At 40.0% G+C, this 20,788-nt stretch overlaps 1 protein-coding gene across 1 annotated transcript in view; it reads left to right on the forward strand.

Moving 5' to 3' along the window:
- PRPF40B (pre-mRNA processing factor 40B) overlaps positions 1-20,006 on the forward strand; it is a 162,042-nt gene extending 142,036 nt beyond the window's left edge. The window contains exons 22-27 of the mRNA XM_089679247.1: positions 2,216-2,311; positions 5,308-5,469; positions 5,801-5,903; positions 8,441-8,502; positions 8,589-8,756; positions 19,505-20,006. Coding sequence (XP_089535373.1) covers positions 2,216-2,311; positions 5,308-5,469; positions 5,801-5,903; positions 8,441-8,502; positions 8,589-8,756; positions 19,505-19,597 — 684 coding nt within the window. The 3' untranslated portion in view covers positions 19,598-20,006. The remainder of the gene's footprint in view (positions 1-2,215; positions 2,312-5,307; positions 5,470-5,800; positions 5,904-8,440; positions 8,503-8,588; positions 8,757-19,504) is intronic.
- Positions 20,007-20,788: the final 782 nt, after the last annotated feature.

Below are 20,788 nucleotides of genomic sequence, written 5' to 3' on the forward strand. Positions count from 1 at the left end.
AGGCTTTCTTCTAAGATTGCAAACAAACAAAGGATTTCACAGCAGCACTTACCAGCCAGCCTGCAAAACAACCAATTTGGCCCTGTCTAACAATTTGCATTAAAAACAGAGGGTTTTGTTTGCACACATTTAGAAATACATGCGTAAGCCACAGTCCTGCAGAAAGGGTCTCTGTATGCTGTGGACCTAACTCTAACATTTCCAGAGCCTCCATAGTAGGAGCACATATATCAATGGATAGGTTAAGGGCAGGTGTACCTTTAAGGAGTCCATTCCTCCTTAAAGGTACAGGGACGTGAAGCCCAGCTATACCAAAATGACAGCAAAGGCATCCAGTGCATTACTGCATCCAAATTAGCCAACTACACAAAAAATGGCAACCATCCTAACCTATAACCAGCCTTAGCAGCAAGGTGCACATGGAAGGGCAATGCACATTGCAAACAAACAAAAGATTTTCCAGCAACACTTACCAGCCAGCCTGCTAAACAACCAATATGGCTCTATCTAAGTTGTACATGGAAGGGTAATGCACATCGTAAACAAACAACAGACTTCCCAGCAACACTTACCAGCCCTGTATTTGGCTCCATCCATCTTCTGATCAACTCTGACCAGCTTCCTTGTCCCTGCTGAAGAAAAGCATCCCCACAACATGATGCTGCCACCACCATGTTTCACGGTGGGGATGGTGTGTTCATGGTGATGTGCAGTGTTAGTTTTCCACCACACAGCGTTTTGCTTTTAGTGCACGACTAATAGTTGTCCTGTGGAAAGATTCTCCCACGTGAACAGTGGATCTCTATGCTCTGTGAGATGTTCAAAGCTTGGGATTTTTTTATAACCTAACCCTGCTTTAAATTTCTCCACAACTTTATCCCTGACCTGTCTGTTGTGTTCCGTGGCCTTCATGATGCTGTTTGTTCACTAATGTTCTCTAACAAACCTCTGAGGGTTTCACAGAACAGCTGTATTTATACTGAGATTAAATTACACACAGGTGGAGTCTATTTAACTAATCAGGTGACTTCTGAAGGCAATTGGTTCCACTAGATCTTAGTTCGAGGTATCAGAGTAAAGGGGGCTGAAAACAAATGCACGCCACACTTTTATTTGTAAAAAGTTTTGAAAACCATTTATGATTTTTCTTCCACTTCACAATTATGTGCCACTTTGTGTTGGTCTATCACATAAAATCCCAATAAAATACATTTACATTTTGGTTGTAACATGACAAAATGTGGAAAATTTCAAAGGGTATGAATACTTTTTCAATGCACTCTATGTTTTTCTGAGTCAGATTTATTTTTAAATGATCTTTCCAATGTATTTCTTAAAGTTGAACTCCAGCCCAAAGCTTTTTGTTTTTGTACTGAATGACTTCTATCAAATTGGGGCAGCACAGTGGCTAAATGGTTAGCACTTCCACCTGGCAGTACTAGGGTCATTGGTTCAAATCCCAGCCACGGCACCACCTGCCTGGAGTTTGCATGTTCTCCCTGTGCCTGCGTGAGTTTCCTCCGGGTACTCCGGTTGCCTCCCACACTCCAAAGACATGCTGGTAGGCTAATTGGCTCCTGTCTAAATTGGCCCTAGTATGTATATGTATGAATGTGAGATATGGACCTTAGATTGTATGCCCCTTGAGGGTTAGGGACTGATGTGAATGTACAATATTGATATGTGTAAAGCGCTGTGTAAATTGACGGCACTATACAAGTACCTGTAATAAATAAATAATAATAAATTGTTATTGCTGTCTGTGTCTCTGTTGGGAGCGTCCTTATAATTTCTCCTGTTGACCATTGTCATCAGATCAAATCCAGATAGAGGGAAAATCTTCCAGTTGAGGAACCTGTTCAGATGATAATTGTTAATGGTGGGATTCCCTTGATTTAGGGGAGATTTTTGCTCACTTGTTGTGTCTCTGAGACAGGACATGAAGGAAAACCTCCTCGATGGAGATAGAGACAACAATAAAAAACTGACCTGAAAAAAATATATATATTTTAGCTGGAGCTCTCTTTATGGATGAATCACTGTGATCAGCTGGAGCAGAGTTACATTATTTAACATGTTTGTGTTTTTATTTCTATGTGGCATTTATGGGTTGGCTCTTAGCTGCATATTTGAGTGTTTCTGGGCCACGTTTGTCATATACGTCTGTGTTTTCACTGACATGCATCTAAAATGCTCTATTCTACTATCTGTACAGGTCCGAGAGCGCTTTGTTGGAGACGGTGCATTCAATCAAATCACAGTGGAATCAGAAAGAATCCGCCTATTTAAGGAGTTTGTTTTATCTATTGAGGTTTGACAGTTCTTTAAACTATGCCCACATCTTTTGTTCATATTCAGAATACATAAAGTACCTAATATCGTTTTTATAAGGAAAAGAGTACAGATAGAAGTGCCCTAACCCATGGCATTCAGCCAGAAATGATCTTTCATTAGTTTGACTACAATTAAAATATCATTGCCTATGCACTGTTAAAAAAAAATAGGACCTTAACTGGGCAAGCTGTGCCCAGAAAAGGCGAGTAAATGGGACTAATCGCTAGCATTGTCTATATATGATCCATGCCACTGATCTTTTTTCTTTACTGACTAAAGCCAGTCATAAATGAGTTGAAAATCGAACTATTACTGTTGATTGTTCGTTTTTTGCATCATTAGTGTGCCAGCTGCGTCATGCAATATTCGTACCGCAATCGAGAGTGCCTGATCCAGCATGCTGGGGTTTTTGTTTAGAAAAGCAAAACAAATGATGGCACAGTCATTTGAGTGATTTTCCTTTTTTGACCTACAGAACTTCCAGTTTTCAACTCACCTTTGGCCGGCTTAACTGTCTTGTTCTTGTGTTAGCACACTAGTGACATCACCAACGCTCATTCCAAATCTTGTGAGACTAGAAGTCAGGCAGTAGTGCTTTAGATCCGACTTCTGATTTACAGCTATAAGACTCAAAGCACAGGAAGTGCAATGCTATGTTTCAGGAGGAACTCAAGAATAAAGTTTTTTTCAGGGTACTGCTAAGGCAGATTAGCATGTCTTGATGTTCCATGTAAGATAGGTAAACTTCACTTTATGAGTTCAGGTCTATTTTAAATCAAGGCAAATTTTTAAATGTATAGATTCTTCATGATACATGTGAGATAATCTGACATTTCTCTTCTGCTGAGCATACATGCTAGATGTTACAAAATGTCCCAGTGTTTAAGATATTTTGTTTTCCTGATATTTTTGTACACATATTCATATTCTTACACTTGAGCATTAGGTGCTACTTTGTGATCAATATTTTTGTGGACAAGAATTGTGCAATATTTTGCTGCTGAAGTTTTTGGATTGGCTCTCATACATGCAGTGTAAGCCACTTCACAGCTGTATTGAAGGTGTATTTTCCAAGTGCACATACAGCTAGATACAGATCAAATGCATTCATATGAGCTGTCTAAACATGCAAAAAAGAATCTTTGATTCTGTTCAGTCTTTTGGTTTAGGTACCTTTGTTAGACTGCACAGCCAGGTTAGTGACCTCTCTTATATTCAGTGTGGCTATGCAATAAAGCCTAGTCACTGTGCCAAGCCTGTTCTGCTGACTGGACATTGTAGGAACATCAACAAGCTGACAAAGTTATCATTCTGCTATCTCTTCACATCAGCAAGCTATCCATACACATGTAATTCTGTTCAGCAGACTTGCTAATAGAATTTTGTATTGATTGTTTGGACAAAAATGTCCATAAACATTCGGTGTCCTCTGCTGAGTGCATATAAATAAAGGAATTTTAACTTACCTGTAAACTCTGTATCTTGGAGTACAGTACAGGACACAGGTTGAATATTCAAAGACTTGGAGTTATGGGCTGCTGTCTTCAGATGTCTGGACCCCACTCTATGACTTTTTTTTTGCAAGCAATTCACAATAATAAAAATGGGATTTTTAGTTTACCAGTAAAATCCTTTTCTTGGAGTATATCACAGGACACAGGTATCCTACCCCTTTGCCTTTGTGGTTTATGGCTTACTAAAAAAATCAAACCCTTGCCAAATAGGGAGAGGTTGAGCCTGGGAGACTTCCTGTCTTTTTTTGCCAGTCTCTAATTACCTGAAGGTTCCAACATACCCATATCATAATGAAAGATACTGTGTCCTATAATGTACTCCAAGAAAATAATTTTACAGGTAAACCAAAAATTAAATTTTTACCACCAATTTGAAAGGTAATTAAACATTTAACAAAGTAATAAAATTAAACACAATCATTCCTTATAGTTTAACGAGTTATATTCAGGAGACACAAAAAAATGTACTGCAAGTAGTGGAGATATTAAAAACCCATACTTGCTATAGGGGCACAGTAATAGTCCAATAACAGGATGAACCTTTCCACATTGCTGGTCTGTTGTATGGGCCCAGGATTCACCCATATTGGGCATACCCCTGGAGGGGTCTTCAGGGTCTGGGAACCATATGAATGGACCATATGAATGGCCCTGAACCTGTATAGGACACTGCGGGGATGTGCCCAAAGCAACATTACAGGCAGTCCTCACATCATGGGGTCCAGGTACAGGTACCAAAGTTTTACCAAAATTGCATGGATTTGGATGCATTGCTTCTATTTTCATAATAAATAATAGTGCAGAGGTTGATTAAAGAAAAAAACCTAAACATAGAAACTTCTCCATAAGGGAGAAGAGGTCCATCATCTACAGGACACTAGTAAAAACTGAGAACCTACAAAGTGGGTTAGGATTATAGGAGTACGCCCAAGGGGGGCATGTCCAAATGTTTCAATCACCTGAAGGTAGCCTATAATCCAGGGTCTATGAATATCTAGCCTTTAAACTGTGTGATTAAGATACACACATAGAGCAATGCGAGATAGGCTTGCAACAAGTCTTCCATGTCTTAGTACAGAGGTATTAAGTGTAGTCAGTTACCTTGTGATAAAAGCAGACAATGCAAAAAAGAGTGTTAATTTGATCAAAAGTGAATGAAAAATCTTGATTTTTATACATCAATTTTAACAGCAGTGCTCTGAAAAGGATAATTTGTACATATGATCTTTCTTAAATAAAACATCAAGCCAGTTTCACCACACCGCTGGTATGCTGCTATTGCAATGCAGCAATGCCTCACTGGCTTGTAGTGCTCGTCCCTACGCCAATCGAAGTGTCACTGTACAGGAAAAGTACTTCTTTAGGCTTTGGATTTTTATATTTTAATTATTTTAGTATGTGTATTTACTAGTAGAGCCTTTTTACTCAACATAATTGTCCTTTTTTTTTTTTTTTAAAGAATGAATGTCTGCATCATCACTTCAAAGGCAAGAAGCACTCAAAAAAATCGAAGAAACACCACCGTAAGCGCTCACACTCACGGTCACCAAGTCCTGCAGAACAGATGAAAAAGAAGACTTTGGACCTGTTCAATATGTGGGACAATGCTGGGACTGCGGAGGTGAGAACCTAGTATAGCTATATGCCTTTAAATTATTTAAAGGTGACCTGTCACATAGCTAAATAACTGTTCTTGAAGCAGGTTCAGTGATATTACCCAGTATGCAGCACATGTCCAAGAATGGATGCCCTCTGCGAAGCACCTAAGATGGGGACAGATGGTCATAAACTAGAATATTTTTGTCTGATCTAGATGATTGTAATATTAACAAAATAGAAGTATTAATATGGTTTCCGTAGGTAGTATGGTGTCCTTTTCTTTTTTTATGGTATTATTTGTGCATATTGTAAGGGCTGCTGAGATGTTTATGTTGTCCATGCTCTACCTGTAGGCTTCTGAAACTGATGAGGAAAACCATCAGCATCGACCACAGAAAAGAAAGAAGAGAGATAATTCAGGGTCAGGATCTGACATCTCATCATCACTTGATTCAGGTACATCCTGTCTTATTAAGGGCATTTACATAGGTATTGTTTTAATACTACAATCACAATCAGATGGGGGGGTGGTATCTCTATCCCAAAGATGGGTTTTAATGGTATAAAAGGCTGCAGGACTGGTGGGAAAACAGGTTGTGCATGGTGGTAAACAATTAATGTTTATATCCCTTATAGAAATTACCTTCATCCTTATATACAGTCAGGTCCATAAATATTGGGACATTGACACAATTCTAACATTTTTGGCTCTATACACCACCACAATGGATTTGAAATGAAACGAACAAGATGTGCTTTAACTGCAGACTGTCAGCTTTAATTTGAGGGTATTTACATCCAAATCAGGTGAACGGTGTAGGAATTACAACCGTTTGCATATGTGCCTCCCACTTGTTAAGGGACCAAAAGTAATGGGACAATTGGCTTCTCAGCTGTTCCATGGCCAGGTGTGTGTTATTCCCTCATTATCCCAATTACAATGAGCAGATAAAAGGTCCAGAGTTCATTTCAAGTGTATTTGGAATCTGTTGCTGTCAACTCTCAAGATGAGATCCAAAGAGCTGTCACTATCAGTGAAGCAAGCCATCATTAGGCTGAAAAAACAAAACAAACCCATCAGAGAGATAGCAAAAACATTAAACGTGGCCAAAACAACTGTTTGGAACATTCTTAAAAAGGAACGCACCGGTGAGCTCAGCAACACCAAAAGACCCGGAAGACCACGGAAAACAACTGTGGTGGATGACCGAAGAATTCTTTCCCTGGTGAAGAAAACACCCTTCACAACAGTTGGCCAGATCAAGAACACTCTCCAGGAGGTAGGTGTATGTGTGTCAAAGTCAACAATCGAGAAGACTTCACCAGAGTGAATACAGAGGGTTCACCAGAAGATGTAAACCATTGGTGAGCCTCAAAAACAGGAAGTCCAGATTAGAGTTTGCCAAACGACATCTAAAAAAGCCTTCACAGTTCTGGAACAACATGCTATGGACGGATGAGACCAAGATCAACTTGTACCAGAGTGATGGGAAGAGAAGAGTATGGAGAAGGAAAGGAACTGCTCATGATCCTAAGCATACCACCTCATCAGTGAAGCATGGTGGTGGTAGTGTCATGGCATGGGCATGTATGGCTGCCAATGAAGCTGGTTCTCTTGTATTTATTGATGATGTGACTGCTGACAAAAGCAGCAGGATGAATTGTGAAGTGTTTCGGGCAATATTATCTGCTCATATTCAGCCAAATGCTTCAGAACTCATTGGACGCCGCTTCACAGTGCAGATGGACAATGACCCAAAGCATACTGCAAAAGCAACCAAAGAGTTTTTTAAGGGAAAGAAGTGGAATGTTATGCAATGGCCAAGTCAATCACCTGACCTGAATCCGATTGAGCATGCATTTCCCTTGCTGAAGACAAAACTGAAGGGAAAATGCCCCAAGAACAAGCAGGAACTGAAGACAGTTGCAGTAGAGGCCTGGCAGAACATCACCAGGGATGAAACCCAGCGTCTGTTGATGTCTATGCGTTCCAGACTTCAGGCTGTAATTGACTGCAAAGGATATGCAACCAAGTATTACAAAGTAAAAGTTTGATTTATGAATATTATTCTGTCCCATTACTTTTGGTCCCTTAACAAATGGGAGGCACATATGCAAACTGTTGTAATTCCTACACCGTTCACCTGATTTGGATGTAAATACCCTCAAATTAAAGCTGACAGTCTGCAGTTAAAGCACATCTTGTTCGTTTCATTTCAAATCCATTGTGGTGGTGTATAGAGAAAAAATTTTTAGAATTGTGTCGATGTCCCAATATTTATGGACCTGACTGTATAACAGCCAGAGATAACAGAGTAAGACGCACATAAAGAAATAGGACTTTCACAGGTACCAGTGTCAAAATAAATACTGTCATCAGATCCATGATGTTTATTCCAATATGACTAAAATTATTTTTTGTCTTTTTTTTTTTTTTTATAAAACATATAGGGCTTGTACATGTATCCATTTTATTACAATATCTTCAATAAGCTTAAATATCCAACCTGCAGCCATGTATTGGGTCAGTGATGTTTTGGGTAGGAAAACCACTGTCAGAAAGATAACTCCAGGGCCTGCACCTATTAAAACCAAGTCAATACTTTTTTTTCATTTTCTTCTTATATTCCTCTTGCGTTTTCTTTTAATTTGAATTAGAAATATCAGGACCTCCATTAAGATTGTACCTTCACTTCCCGTTCCAGTAAAAGTGGCCTCCTGAACATATAGCAAGGGAATATTACCCCAGTAGAGACAGGGGCAACACTTATCAGTTTTTTTGTTATTGTCTAACCAAAAGTGAGCTGAGATCTGGTATAAATCATAAGGTATGCAAATACAAACCATGAGCAGCCCAGGTACATTCCCCAATACCATCTCACGTCTGGGAACAGGGAATGTCATGTGGAAGTATGAGTGGTAGGAAGCCTTGTAAGATTGCTGATCCAAGGGATGCTGTTGCATTCTTACTCATCTCACTTGTGTTTTCTCAGAACATAGCACAAAGAAATCTAAGAGACAGAAGAAGAAGAGCAAGAAGAAAAGGCACAAATCAGTGAGCCTGCTGACATAGGGGGAAGATGGGTGTACGGTTTGTGTGGGAGAAGGGATCAAAAAAGAATTGCATTTACTTTTTTTTAGAACAGTCCCGAAAGTGAATCAGAAAAGGAGAAGGAAAAAAACAAGAGAGAAAGAGATCAGGAAGATGAGCAACTGAAAGAGAGAGCAAAAGACAGAGACCAAGATCTGGAAGTGGAGACTGCAGATGGTCACCGTAGGTCACTAAAGCAAGCCACAAGAAAGGAGAAAGTAAGTGAGTGATTCTGTACAGATCCAAGTATGCACAGCTTAACCTAAATAGGAGTTGGTTCATTTTGGATGATCATATATAACAGCATAAAGAATGAGAGAAGTGTCAGGGTATATTGGCATAGGCAGTTTGTTTAGTGCGAATGGCAGTGACAGGGATCTGCCAATTCCTACTACTGTTTTTGACACCTGTGATCAGCTAGCTACGTTGCAGAGCCACTACACGTTGATGTAGAAAGTGACAGATAATCAGCGGTCACTATTAAAACAAAATACCATAAAAACTATCTGTGACATTTAAACCTAATATACACAAATCACAAGAAAATCAACGTGCTCACAAATCTGTGAATTCTTAGTTGCTGCCCAGCACTGTTGGGTGTTTTCATTCCAGCCCTCTAAGATATGACACAAATAATGATGCAGTACAACTAAAACAGTGTCTCTTAAATAAGTCCCAAATTATGAAAAAAAAGTTGATTCCTGTGATTTTTACTGGGAGCCAGTTGGAGTATAGCCATAGAGGGGCAAAAGTGCGTTTGACCTTGGTTATTTATTAAGGTTCAATCCAGGAGGTGTGCATATATGGTTCACTGGGTGATGCATGTGACACGTGGGTGATTTGTTGAAGAGAAGACTGATATCTAGAATTTGTTGGTGGTTGGCCACTCATACATATTCAAGGGCTTTTGTGGATTAAGTTTCTACTCAGACTGAATTGTCTGCCTCTGAGGATCAGGTCTTCCGATTCTGGTGCTAGCAAAGACTGCGATATCTAGAATTCACTGGTGGTTGGCCACACATGCATATTCTGTTTCATCATTTGGGACTTATTTATTTATGAGACTCTGTTTTAGTTGCGCTGCATTATTATTTGTGTCATACCCTACACGTTAATTACTGGTTGCTGACGGTCACAATTATTCATGGCTATAGGAAGGGAATAGCAGGACAGCACACACAGAATGGTCAAAATAGTGTCAGTTTTGGTGATGCATTGAAATGAGTCTTCCAAGTAGCATTAAGAAAAGTCTTTGGAATGTCAAAAATAAACCCAAGTGAACCTTGTGCTCATGAAAATATCTGGTATCTTTGTCAGAGTACATCTGACCTATTTGTGTGAGTCCATTTCACACGCCCACTCCAAAAGCAGAAAGGGAGGGGCTTGTATATGGCGTAAATGGAAACTAGATAGTGTCAGAGTAGACTTCTGCTAATCTATTTGTAAAAGCCAGGGGTCATAGAGAGAAGAGTAATTTGTTTATCCTAATTGTACAGTACAGCAGGCGCTGATTCGAATGCCCATGAGTTATATGCTACTACCTTCAGGTGATTGGAAACTGCCAAAAGCATTGGGTGGGTTTCTTGGATCAACAGTTGATAACAAATAAATACTACATGGTCAGACCTATCTCCCTCAAAAGGTAGGGTTTCAAGTCCTGTGGTGGGTGTACAGAGCTCAGATAATGGATCTACTCTTGACATTATCATCACCACCTGCAAAGTTGGGGGTGATAATCCTGATAAACCCTTAGGGAGGCCTTCATTGACATGAAGGTGCGCCCCCACTCTTCCAAATAGGAAGACATTTGTAACCCTTTGTAGACTGTTGACTAGATTGCTCTTCAGACATTCATGTGCAGGGAGTGCTCTTTCAGGTTTACAGACCATTCCCTTGCCACTAACTTCCCACCCCCTGCCTTCCTGTGGCACCGCACAGACTAGCAGACCTATCTTTGTTCCCTTGAGGTCTCCTGGACCTAAAAATCCCTTTCTTAGTTCCAGTGCTAGTTTGGTTTCAGGAGCTGTATCCCAACCTGGTCACTGTTTCCTTTGGGACTTGTAATGCCATCAGTTGTGCTTGGTATCCATCAGATCCATCTTCCCTTTCCCTCCCAAGAAGGACCCTCTGGCCCGTGCAGGCATGTACAATTTAGCTGATCACTGCCCATCGAGAGCTCGGACACCTCAGTCTCACTCATGTACCCCAAGTGCTCTCCAGGATGTTGGCTCCAGTGTTTGCCCCAATGCCTTCTCATGGCACCCCTATTGGGGACCATTGGGAGACTTAGATGTCCTTCTTTGGGGGAAAATAATTACTGTGGATTCTAGAGGTCAGTATGTTCCTGATGGTCCCAATGCCTCCAAGATTCGTCTGGATCTTGTTTCACCAGGAATCTGTACTGGAAACCTGGAGACAGTTCTACCTAATATGGTTCAGTAGAAGGCTCCCAAGCATGTTTGCCCTCATGTCCCTTTCCTTTGGTCAGTGAGTTACCAGCTTCTCAACTGTTGCAGGAGAGTTCTGTGTGGAGACATCACCCTCTCTAAGGCACCCTCTGTTCTGTAGGCTCTAACTTAGCCCTTCCATTTGCGGTTGTGGATTAAGTTTCTACTCAGACTGAATTGTCTGCCTCTGAGGATCAGGTTGTCTGATTCTGGCACTGGTAAAGACTTCTTTCCCTCCTGTCATTGGAGCACACTAATCTCTTGGGCTACATTCTGGACTTGAAGAACAGGTGCTTCCTCCAACATTGCAGGATCATTTTCTGGTCAGGTCCCCGGACACTGCTGGAGAATGTCAAGGCGCTGACACAGCTTTCCCATTAAGAAGGTATAAAAGTTTTTGCTATAAGAAATAGTGTGGATGCTTACTTGAATGAAATCTTCTTCTAGTCCGGTCCACTCCACTCCCTTAAAATGCCTCTAGGAGGTCAGTATTTCACAGCTGGTTGCGTCTGAACATGCGAGAGTAGTCCATACCTCAAGGTGCGTTTCAGATCCTACGCTGCAGGTGGAGTTTGTCAGAGAAGGACCCCATGCTACTTTTGGGTTATTTTAGGCAGCAATACATCCATATAGCCATATTGAGTATATAAAACATTCTTTAGTTTATTAGAAGTAGGGTAAAATACATCCTTATGAATAAAAAAACATGTACAAATACAAAGGGAAGTAGGTGATCATATGTTGAACAATAATGTACAGACAATTGTAAATAGTGTTGGAACCTATGACATGTATTTGAAGGCAACACTTGACCCGATTCAAGATGTACAGATCTCTTCTATAGGGGTAACCACATTCAGGTTCAAAGTGTTTATTCTGCAATGTGAAATAATAATTATCAACCAACATACAGCGCCTTGAAAAAGTATTCATACTTCTTGAAATTTTCCACATTTTGTCATGTTACAACCAAAAACAAATATTGGTATATTTTATTGGGATTTTATGTGATAGACCAACACAAAGTGACACATAATTATGAAGTGGAAGGAAAATGATCAATGGTTTTAAAAATGTTTTACAAATAAATGTCTGAAAAGTGTGGGGTGTATTTGTATTCAGTTCTCCTGAGTCAATACTTTATAGAACCACCTTTAGCTGCAATTATAAATGTAATTACAGCTGCAAGTCTTTATGAATATGCTTTGATCTAAACCATTCCATTGTAGCTCTGGCTGTATGTTTAGGGTTGTTGTCCTGCTGGAAGGTGAACCTCTGCTCCACTGTCAAGTCTTTTGCATACTCTAACAGGTTTTCTTCTAAGATTGCCCTGTATTTGGCTCCATCCATCTTCCCATCCACTCTAACCAGCTTCCCTGTCCCTGCTGAAGAAAAGCATCCCCAAAACATGATTCTGCCACCACGTTTCATCACTGGGGGGATGGTGTGTTCAGGATGATGTGCAGCGTTAGTTTTCCGCTACACATAGCACTTTGCTTTTAGGTCTCATCTGACCAGAGCACCTTCTTCCACGTTTGCTGTGTCCTCCACATGGCTTCTCACAAACTGCAAACAGGACTTCTTATGGCTTTCATTCAACAATGGCTTTCTTCTTGCCACTCTTCCATAAAGGCCAGATTTGTGGAGTGCACAACTAATAGTTGTCCTGTGGACAGATTCTCCCACCTGAGCTGTGGATCTCTGCAGCTCCTCCAAAGTTACCGTGGGCCTCTTGGCTGCTTCTCTGATTAATGCTCTCCTTGCCCGGCCTGTCAGTTTAGGTGGATGGCCATGTCTTGATAGGTTTACATACAGTTGTGTTCAAAATAATAGCAGTCAGACATCACTAACTTGATCAATCACTGTTTTTGGTAGAAATATTTCTACATGGCAAATAATTTACTAGCAGGTGTAGTAGAGTAATAGAAATCCAACAGACCCAACAGTCATGACATGCCTGCTGCTGATTCTGTGTAATTGAATCACTAATTGAAAGGGGCATGTTCAAAATAATAGCAGTGTGGAGTTCTATTAGTGAGGTCATTCATTCTTTGAAAAGCAGGTGGCAATTATTGACCTTATTTAAGGAAGGAAGGCAGCAAATGTTGTACATGCTGGTTACAGTGCATTTCTTTCTGAAATTCTGAGGAAAATGGGTCGTTCCAGACATTGTTCAGAAGAACAGCGTACCTTGATTAAAAAGTTGATTGGAGAGGGGAAAACATATAAAGAAGTGCAGAAAATGATAGGCTGCTCAGCTAAAATGATCGCAAATGCTTTAAAATGGCAACCAAAACCTGAAAGACGTGGAAGAAAGCAAAAAACTACCATTCGAATGGATAGAAGTATAGCCAAAATGGCAAGGACTCCGCCAACAATCAGCTCCAGGAAGATCAAAGAAGGTCTAAAGTTACCTATGAGTATTGTTACAATTAAAAGACGCCTATGTGAAGCCAAGCTATCTGCAAGAAGCCCCCGCAAAGTCCCACTGTTGAAAAAAAGATGTGCTGAAGAGGTTACAATTTGCCAAAGAGCACATTGACTGGCCTAAAGAGAAATGGCGCAACATTTTGTGAACTGATGAAAGTAAGATTGTTCTTTTTGGGTCTAGTGGCCGGAGACAGTTTGGCACACGACCCCCAAACACTGAATTCAAGCCACCGTACACTGTGAAGACAGTGAAGCATGGTTGCGCAAGCATCATCATATGGGGATGTTTCTCATACTATGGTGTTGGGCCTATTTATCGCATACCAGGGATCATGGATCAGTTTAAATACATCAGAATACTTGAAGAGGTCATGCTGCCTTATACTGAAGAGGAAATGCCCTTGAAATGGGTGATCCAACAAGACAACGACCCCAAACACACCAGTAAACGTGCAACATCTTGGTTCCAGACCAACAAGATTGATGTTATGGAGTGGCCAGCCCAATCCCCGGATCTTAATCCAACAGAAAACTTGTGGGGTGACATCAAAAAATGCAGTTTCTAAGGCAAAACCAAGAAATAGAGAAGAACTGTAGAATGTAGTCCAATCATCCTGGGCTGGAATACCTGTTCATAGGTGCCAGAAGTTGGTTAACTCCATGCAACACAGATGTACAGCAGTTCTCAGAAACAGTGCTTATACAACTAAATATTAATTGATTCAAAGGAAAGCAAAATCTTCAAACATTTTTCAGTTTATATAGTGAATGTTTGAGTTTGTAAAGAATACAAACACTGCTATTTTTTTGAACAGTCTAATATTCACTTTTCTTCAATTTTTTTTAGAGGAACAAAACAAATTTGATATGTTTTTCTTCATGTTTTGATTTGGAATAGAATGTGTAGTGTTCCCAATGCATTTGTGTGTATGGAAATAAAAGCTATTAGAAGGATTTTGAGCTTTATTCACTTTTTTCAACATACTGCTATTATTTTGAACACAACTGTACGCTTTCCATTTTTGGATGATTGATTGAACAGTGGTCTGTGAGATGTTCAAAGTTTGGGATATTTTTTTTATAACCTAGCCCTGCTTTAAACTTCTCAACAGCTTTATGTGAATAACTTACTGAATCCAGTGTATTCACAACATGTATTATGATGGGTTGATAAGTAGTTATCAGATGATATTCTGGGATTAGTATTGGGTAGTAGTGGCCCTTCCTGGGCCAATGATTCAAATACTGATCTACAACCAAATCAGGAAAAGAAACAATAGATGTTGAAGTGGTCTAATGTTAATCCATGCAAAACACCAAAATATAGGGGCGCATATCAAAGAGCTATGGAATCCAGGATAGTGCATATCTGATTGAGCAGTTATCCTCAATATGTGAAAGGCAAGCAGTGCAATAGTGGATCAACATTTGGCAGCATTATATAGAGGCCACTGGCTTGAAAAGCAGCCAATCAAGCCTGGACAGCAAATTGCTGTATCAGTCATTTGCCACGCCATGTTCCGGGTAATCCCCCACCTGCGAGACGCAATGCGCAGTGACCTCGCACGGCTGCTGACCCACAGTCAGTCTGGAACAGAAATGAGATAAGCAAGAGGCTTGGTATAAATCAAGCCTTACTTTGGATGGAAGCCTGCACACAGACCAAACAACAGGGCCCGCCCAGGCAAGAAGCTGAAGGGAGGACCCTGTGTGCGTCCGATGGAACAGAAGTGGATCAGAACTTTGGATCTTTTTTTATTACTAAATGGAGAAAGGTACAAACCCAAGCACTATGCCAACTGCAAAATAAAAGGAGTTGTATATCTCCTCTTCTGTGATTGTGGAGGTTGGAAATCTATCTAAGGGCATATTCCCATATCTCTAGTATGAATAATTTTAACCCTGAACTCCCCTTGGGTCGGCATGTTGGAAATATACACAAGTGGGTGTTTCCTAAAATCCAATTTCTTATTCTAGATCGTATCTACCCTGGTCAACAGGGTGGAGACTGGGACGAGCTTCTTTTGCAAGTTGAACAAAGGTGGATATTTAAGTTAAATGCCACCTCACCGTTCGGCCTAAATGAGACTATCTCATATAGACCATTTTTGGATGGCTTTTCATCGGGGTGTTGGGAGGAATAGGCATACAAACACCTCCATTTACATCATACATCCAAGTTTCTGTATCCCACATACACCTTTGCATTATATTTTGTTAATTTTCCTTTTCCATTTTTGTTAGTATTGTTATAAGTAAGCCATTCATGATTTCCATGAGCCCTACATTGATTATGTTCTGGATTTCTGATTTGTTGGTATATATTTATACATTGGAACTTTATTTGTGTGCTGCTATTTCTTTTTATGGAAATAGTCCTCAGGATTGCCTCCAATATTCTGATCGCCCACCGTTCCACCCGATGCACACAGGGTTCTCCTTTCAGCTTCTTGCCTGAGCGGGCCTTGTTTGGTCTGTTTGCAGGCTTTTACCATCCAAAGTGAGGCTTGATCTATACCAAGCCTCTCTCCTAATCCATTTCAGATCCAGACTGACTGTGCTGACAGCTGCGCGACGTGTGATGTCATCATGCTGGATGACGCTGTTGCACCGCACGTCCAGTGCCCAGGGGATTGCCCAGAATCTGGCGTGGCAGGTAATTGATACAGCAATTTGCTGTCCAGCCCCGATTGGCCACTTCTCAAGCCAACGGCTGCTATATAACATTCCTAATTGTTGATCCACTACTGTGCTGCTTGCCTTTCACATATTGAGGAAAACTGCTCCATCAGATATGCACTATACTGGATTTTATAGCTCTTTGATATGCGCCCCTATATATAGTTTCTTTCCTGATTTGGTTGTAGATCAGTATTTTAATCATTGGCCCTGGAAGGGCCACTACGATTATATACTAATCCCAGTATATCATCTGATCACTACTAGCTTTATCAGCCCATCATGATCCATGTGTGAATACACTGGATTCAGTAAGGTATTCACATTTGGGGTACACAATTCCTCTATAATATTTTTTTGTTATTTACAGATATGTTCTGACATAATGGTTGTCATTCCAGATATAAAGATTTATGCTTGCCCCTCCCCTACTTTTGTTGAACAGCCTTAAGGCGCTTTCTGGTTCTACCTTTGGCAATCCCAGTGGTGCAGGTGCTTTGATCTAGTCGGTGGCTCTCCTCAGTGACCCCCTTTGCTGGCACCAGAACTTACATCAGAGTTTTTTTATCATTGGCCGGTGTCTCTCTCTCTCTCTCTCTCTCTCTCTCTCTCTCTCTCTCTCTCTCTCTCTCTATATATATATATATATATATATATCCACAAACACTTAAAATAGCAAGCTAGGTCAGTTATATTATTTTTAATAGCAAATGTTTTGTCCACATATTTATATGTTGGATGATATTATTATTCAACATTGCAGAATAAACACTTTGAATCTGAATGTGGTTAACCCTGAAGAAGACATATGTACATCTCGAAACAGATCGGGTGTAGCCTTCAAATACATGCCATAGGTTCCAACACTATTAGGATGTATTTTACCCTACGTGTAATAAACTAAAGAATGTTTTCTATATTCAATAATGCTATATGGATGTATTGCTGCATAAAAAAAAATCCATCTAGAGGGTTTTATTGTATTGTTCAGTTCCGTGATGAGATTCCGGATTGTTACTTCACAGAATTTGAAGCATTGTTGGATCTTGGGTCATCTCTAGCACTGTGACTCTTTGAGGGTCAGGACAGGGAGGGGATTTTAGCAAGTCCTTCCTTAGTGCTTGTAACAGGGGTGCCTTTCTTTTTACATTTAGGTGGCAGCTGAGCTTGATCCTCAGGCTCCATTGAATTTGTACGCCTCCTTGCAAGTTTGGTGGAGCGATTTAAAACATTTTCACAGTAGTGTAGAGGATAGACAGGTGTGGAAAAATGCTGTAAATGGAAAACAATGCTTTTAGAAATAGAATTGTTAATAGTTTATTTTTAACAATAACAAAATGGAAAGTAAATAAACAAACAGAAGAGGAAATCAAAATAAAGTCAATATTTGGCATGATCGGCCTTTGACTTCAAAACAGCATCAATTATTTTGTGCACAGGAACTTGGCAGGTAGGTTGTTCCAGCAACTTGATATCTTGTGAACTAACCACTTTGGATGTAGGCTTCCTCGAATCACTCTGTCTCTTCATGTAATCCCAGACAGACTCAATGATGTTGAGATCAGGGCTCTATGGGGGCCAAACTATCACTTCCAGGACTCCTTGAAGATATTTTTTAATGACATTGGCTGTATGTTTGGGGTTGTTGTCCTGTGCAGAATAAATTTAGGGCCAATCACATGTCTCCCTGGTGGCATGGCATGATGGATAACTATCTGCCTGGATTTCTCAGCCTTGAGGATACCATTGATCCTGACCAAATCTCCAACTCCATTTACAGAAATGCAGCCCCAAGCTTGCAAGGAACCTCCACCATGCTTCACTGTTGCCTGCAGACAGTCATTGTACCGCTCTCCAGTCCTTCGCTGAACAAACTGTCTTTTCCTACAGCCAGATATTTCAAATTTTGACTCCTCAGTTCAGACCACGTGCTGCTATTTTTCTGCACTCCAGTTCCTGTGTTTCGTGCATAGTTAAATCACTTCGCCTTGTTTCCACGACGGAAGCAATTTTTTCATGAAGACCACCTCTGGCCAGAGTTCTCCGGACAGTAGAGGGGTTTACCTAGTTACCACTAGTTCTGTACTGATGGCACTGCTGGACTTCCAATGTTGACAGGAAGTAAGCATGTGTGTCTTTCATCAGCTGCGTGAAGTTTATTTGGCTGACCACTGCTTCTATGGTCCTCATTGTTACCCATTTCTTTGTGCTTCTTCTAAAGAGCTTGAGCAGCACATCAGCTTTGAAATCTTTGCCTAGGAAAGACCTTGCTGATGCAGTATAATTACCTTGTGTCTTGTTGCTGTGCTCAGTCTTGCCATTGTATATGACCTATGACATGATACTGTCTTCCACAACCTCACCTGCGTAGCAGAGTTTGGCTGTTCCTCACCCAGATTTAAGCCTCCTACACAGCTGTTTCTGTTAGTTAATGACTCTTATTTCAACCTACATATAAAATTGATGATTATTAGCACCTGCTTGGTATAATTTGTAAATTATACACGACTCTATCCTACAAAATCCTGACTTTGTGTAAATGTACAAAGTGTGCAAGTGTAAGAATTGATGCCAGTTTGAGGCCAAAGAGTAGTCACACCAAATATTGATTTGATTTAGATTTTTATTCTATTCACTCACTTTGCATTTTGTAAATTGTTCAAAACAAAATATATATTTTTCAAAGCATTCTTACTTTGCAAATGTTTTAGGCAGGTGTGAAGAAATGCTGTACAGTGCTATATATTCTGATTCTTCTTGCATAGGAAGCTTCCATGTACCATACCTATTTGGTGATGACTTTTGTGGGATCAAATCCTAGTTCAGCCTTCCTCACTGGGCCTTCTTGTGTAGACTAGCTGCTCTTTTCTTGTGGACCTGATTTTGTCATCTCAGTACTGCTTGGATCTTAGAAATAGGGGATAGTTCCCCTGAATGCCTGTCCTAAAAATGTAATGGTTAGTGCAAATAAAAAAAAAATCATGGACAGTAGTCAACTGTTTTATTACAATCAGTACAGAAATCTTATTGTTAGATGTGGTTTGCAGCAACACTTGAGACACTGAAAAGATAAGAGATCTTTTGGGGCTTGTAAACATTTGGTGTGCCAGTTTGCTTTGTATGTCTGTATTTACAAGACTTATTTTATATATACACCACTTCTTTTTATTAGTGATTAGAGATATGGCCTGGCAACCATTGTCTACAGGACAATGATAAGAAAAGCATATTTTAATTTGTAAAACACAGCCTTCCAAAAAAACCAATGCTGCTACACTTTCCTTCCACTATCAAAAATTAAAAAAAGCTTTGGCTTTAGATACAAGAGTGTTGTTCGCAAAGTAACTATTGTTTTTCCTCTATTTAATATCACCCATTCTTTCTGTTTTTCATTCCTGCCTATGTTTCAGACAGGCTGGGACACATCAGAGAGCGAACTCAGTGAAGGAGAGCTGGAAAAGAGACGACGAACACTACTACAGCAGCTGGACGATGATCAGTAGATAGACATCCTAGAGTGTTTTTCCCTCCACCAAAACTACTCTTCTGAGTTGAAACCTTTAAAAAACCTCTGCAATTCACTGATTTTATTTAGTAACATAGTGCAGTCAGATGCCGTAACTAAATACACCTGAGCTGAATAGTATTCAGACTGCAGATGCCGACTTCTACTCTTCAATTCTTAGTTACTACTTTTTGTACTGTGTTACTAAACAGAGTTTGTGTTGTTTGGATTCCTCCAGAACCTGAAGGAAACATAACAGGCTGCATCTGTATACAACATCAGCACCCAGTAGGCTTCTGCAGAAGTAGGTGTGTGATTGTGCTGCTCCCTGCTAGTGGCAGTTTGCCATTTGTTGTAAAGTAAAATTATTTATTAAAAAAGAAAAAAAAAAAAGTTTGTGTTTGACCTTTTTTCACATCCGAGAATCATTTTATAGTTTTTTACCCCAGGAAATTCTTCAGGGTTTTTTTTTTTTTTAATGAAGCTAAAGAAATGTTTCCAATATCAAATAATGCATCTGTGTTAACCCAATTGAACCTTCAGTTTAAAGCTGTCAGGTGTAAAAAACATTTTAAAGCAGCGACAACCTCAGGAGAAAAGCCAGACACCTGCCAGCAGCTGAAGAGTGAGACCCTTGTTCTATATGAAGAAGCAGTGCAGACCTAAAGCTCTGCAGTCAACAAAAGCTCAATGTTCCCTGCTGACCAGGTAGCTGAGGTTTACCAGGGGGTATGTCAGACTTGCAGAGAGACCACTTTTTCTCCAAGGAGAACAAGAGTCTTAACTAAGGAGCTGCTGGCAGGGGACATACCTTTCCATTCAGGCTGTAGCTGCTTTAGAAAGAAAAACTGAAACATTGAACACCTTTTGTTTTTATACACCTGGAATGTATTTTGTTGATTAAACTGAGTGTTCAATTGGACTTTAAATGCAACATTTAGATGACTGCAGTAATAGAGCAAAGGACATTGCATATAGGAAAGAAAAAACAACAAATACCTTTTTAGTAAACTGGCACAATGCTAATAGCATGTATGCTATGCAGTTTAGGTTGTAAAAAAAATACATTATATATTTACTGGTGTTAGCAAACTGCTAACCTGTAGTTTTTTAATCTATCAAAGAGTGGTCCTCAACATCATAGTTTGTACAGACCTCTAATAAAAGAATTGAGTGTTCCCTTGTTCCA

This window comes from Staurois parvus, unplaced genomic scaffold (assembly GCF_062004578.1).
Source record: "Staurois parvus isolate SC_StPar_1 unplaced genomic scaffold, SC_StPar_1.0 ptg000017l, whole genome shotgun sequence".
In the NCBI taxonomy this organism is placed as follows: domain Eukaryota; kingdom Metazoa; phylum Chordata; class Amphibia; order Anura; family Ranidae; genus Staurois; species Staurois parvus.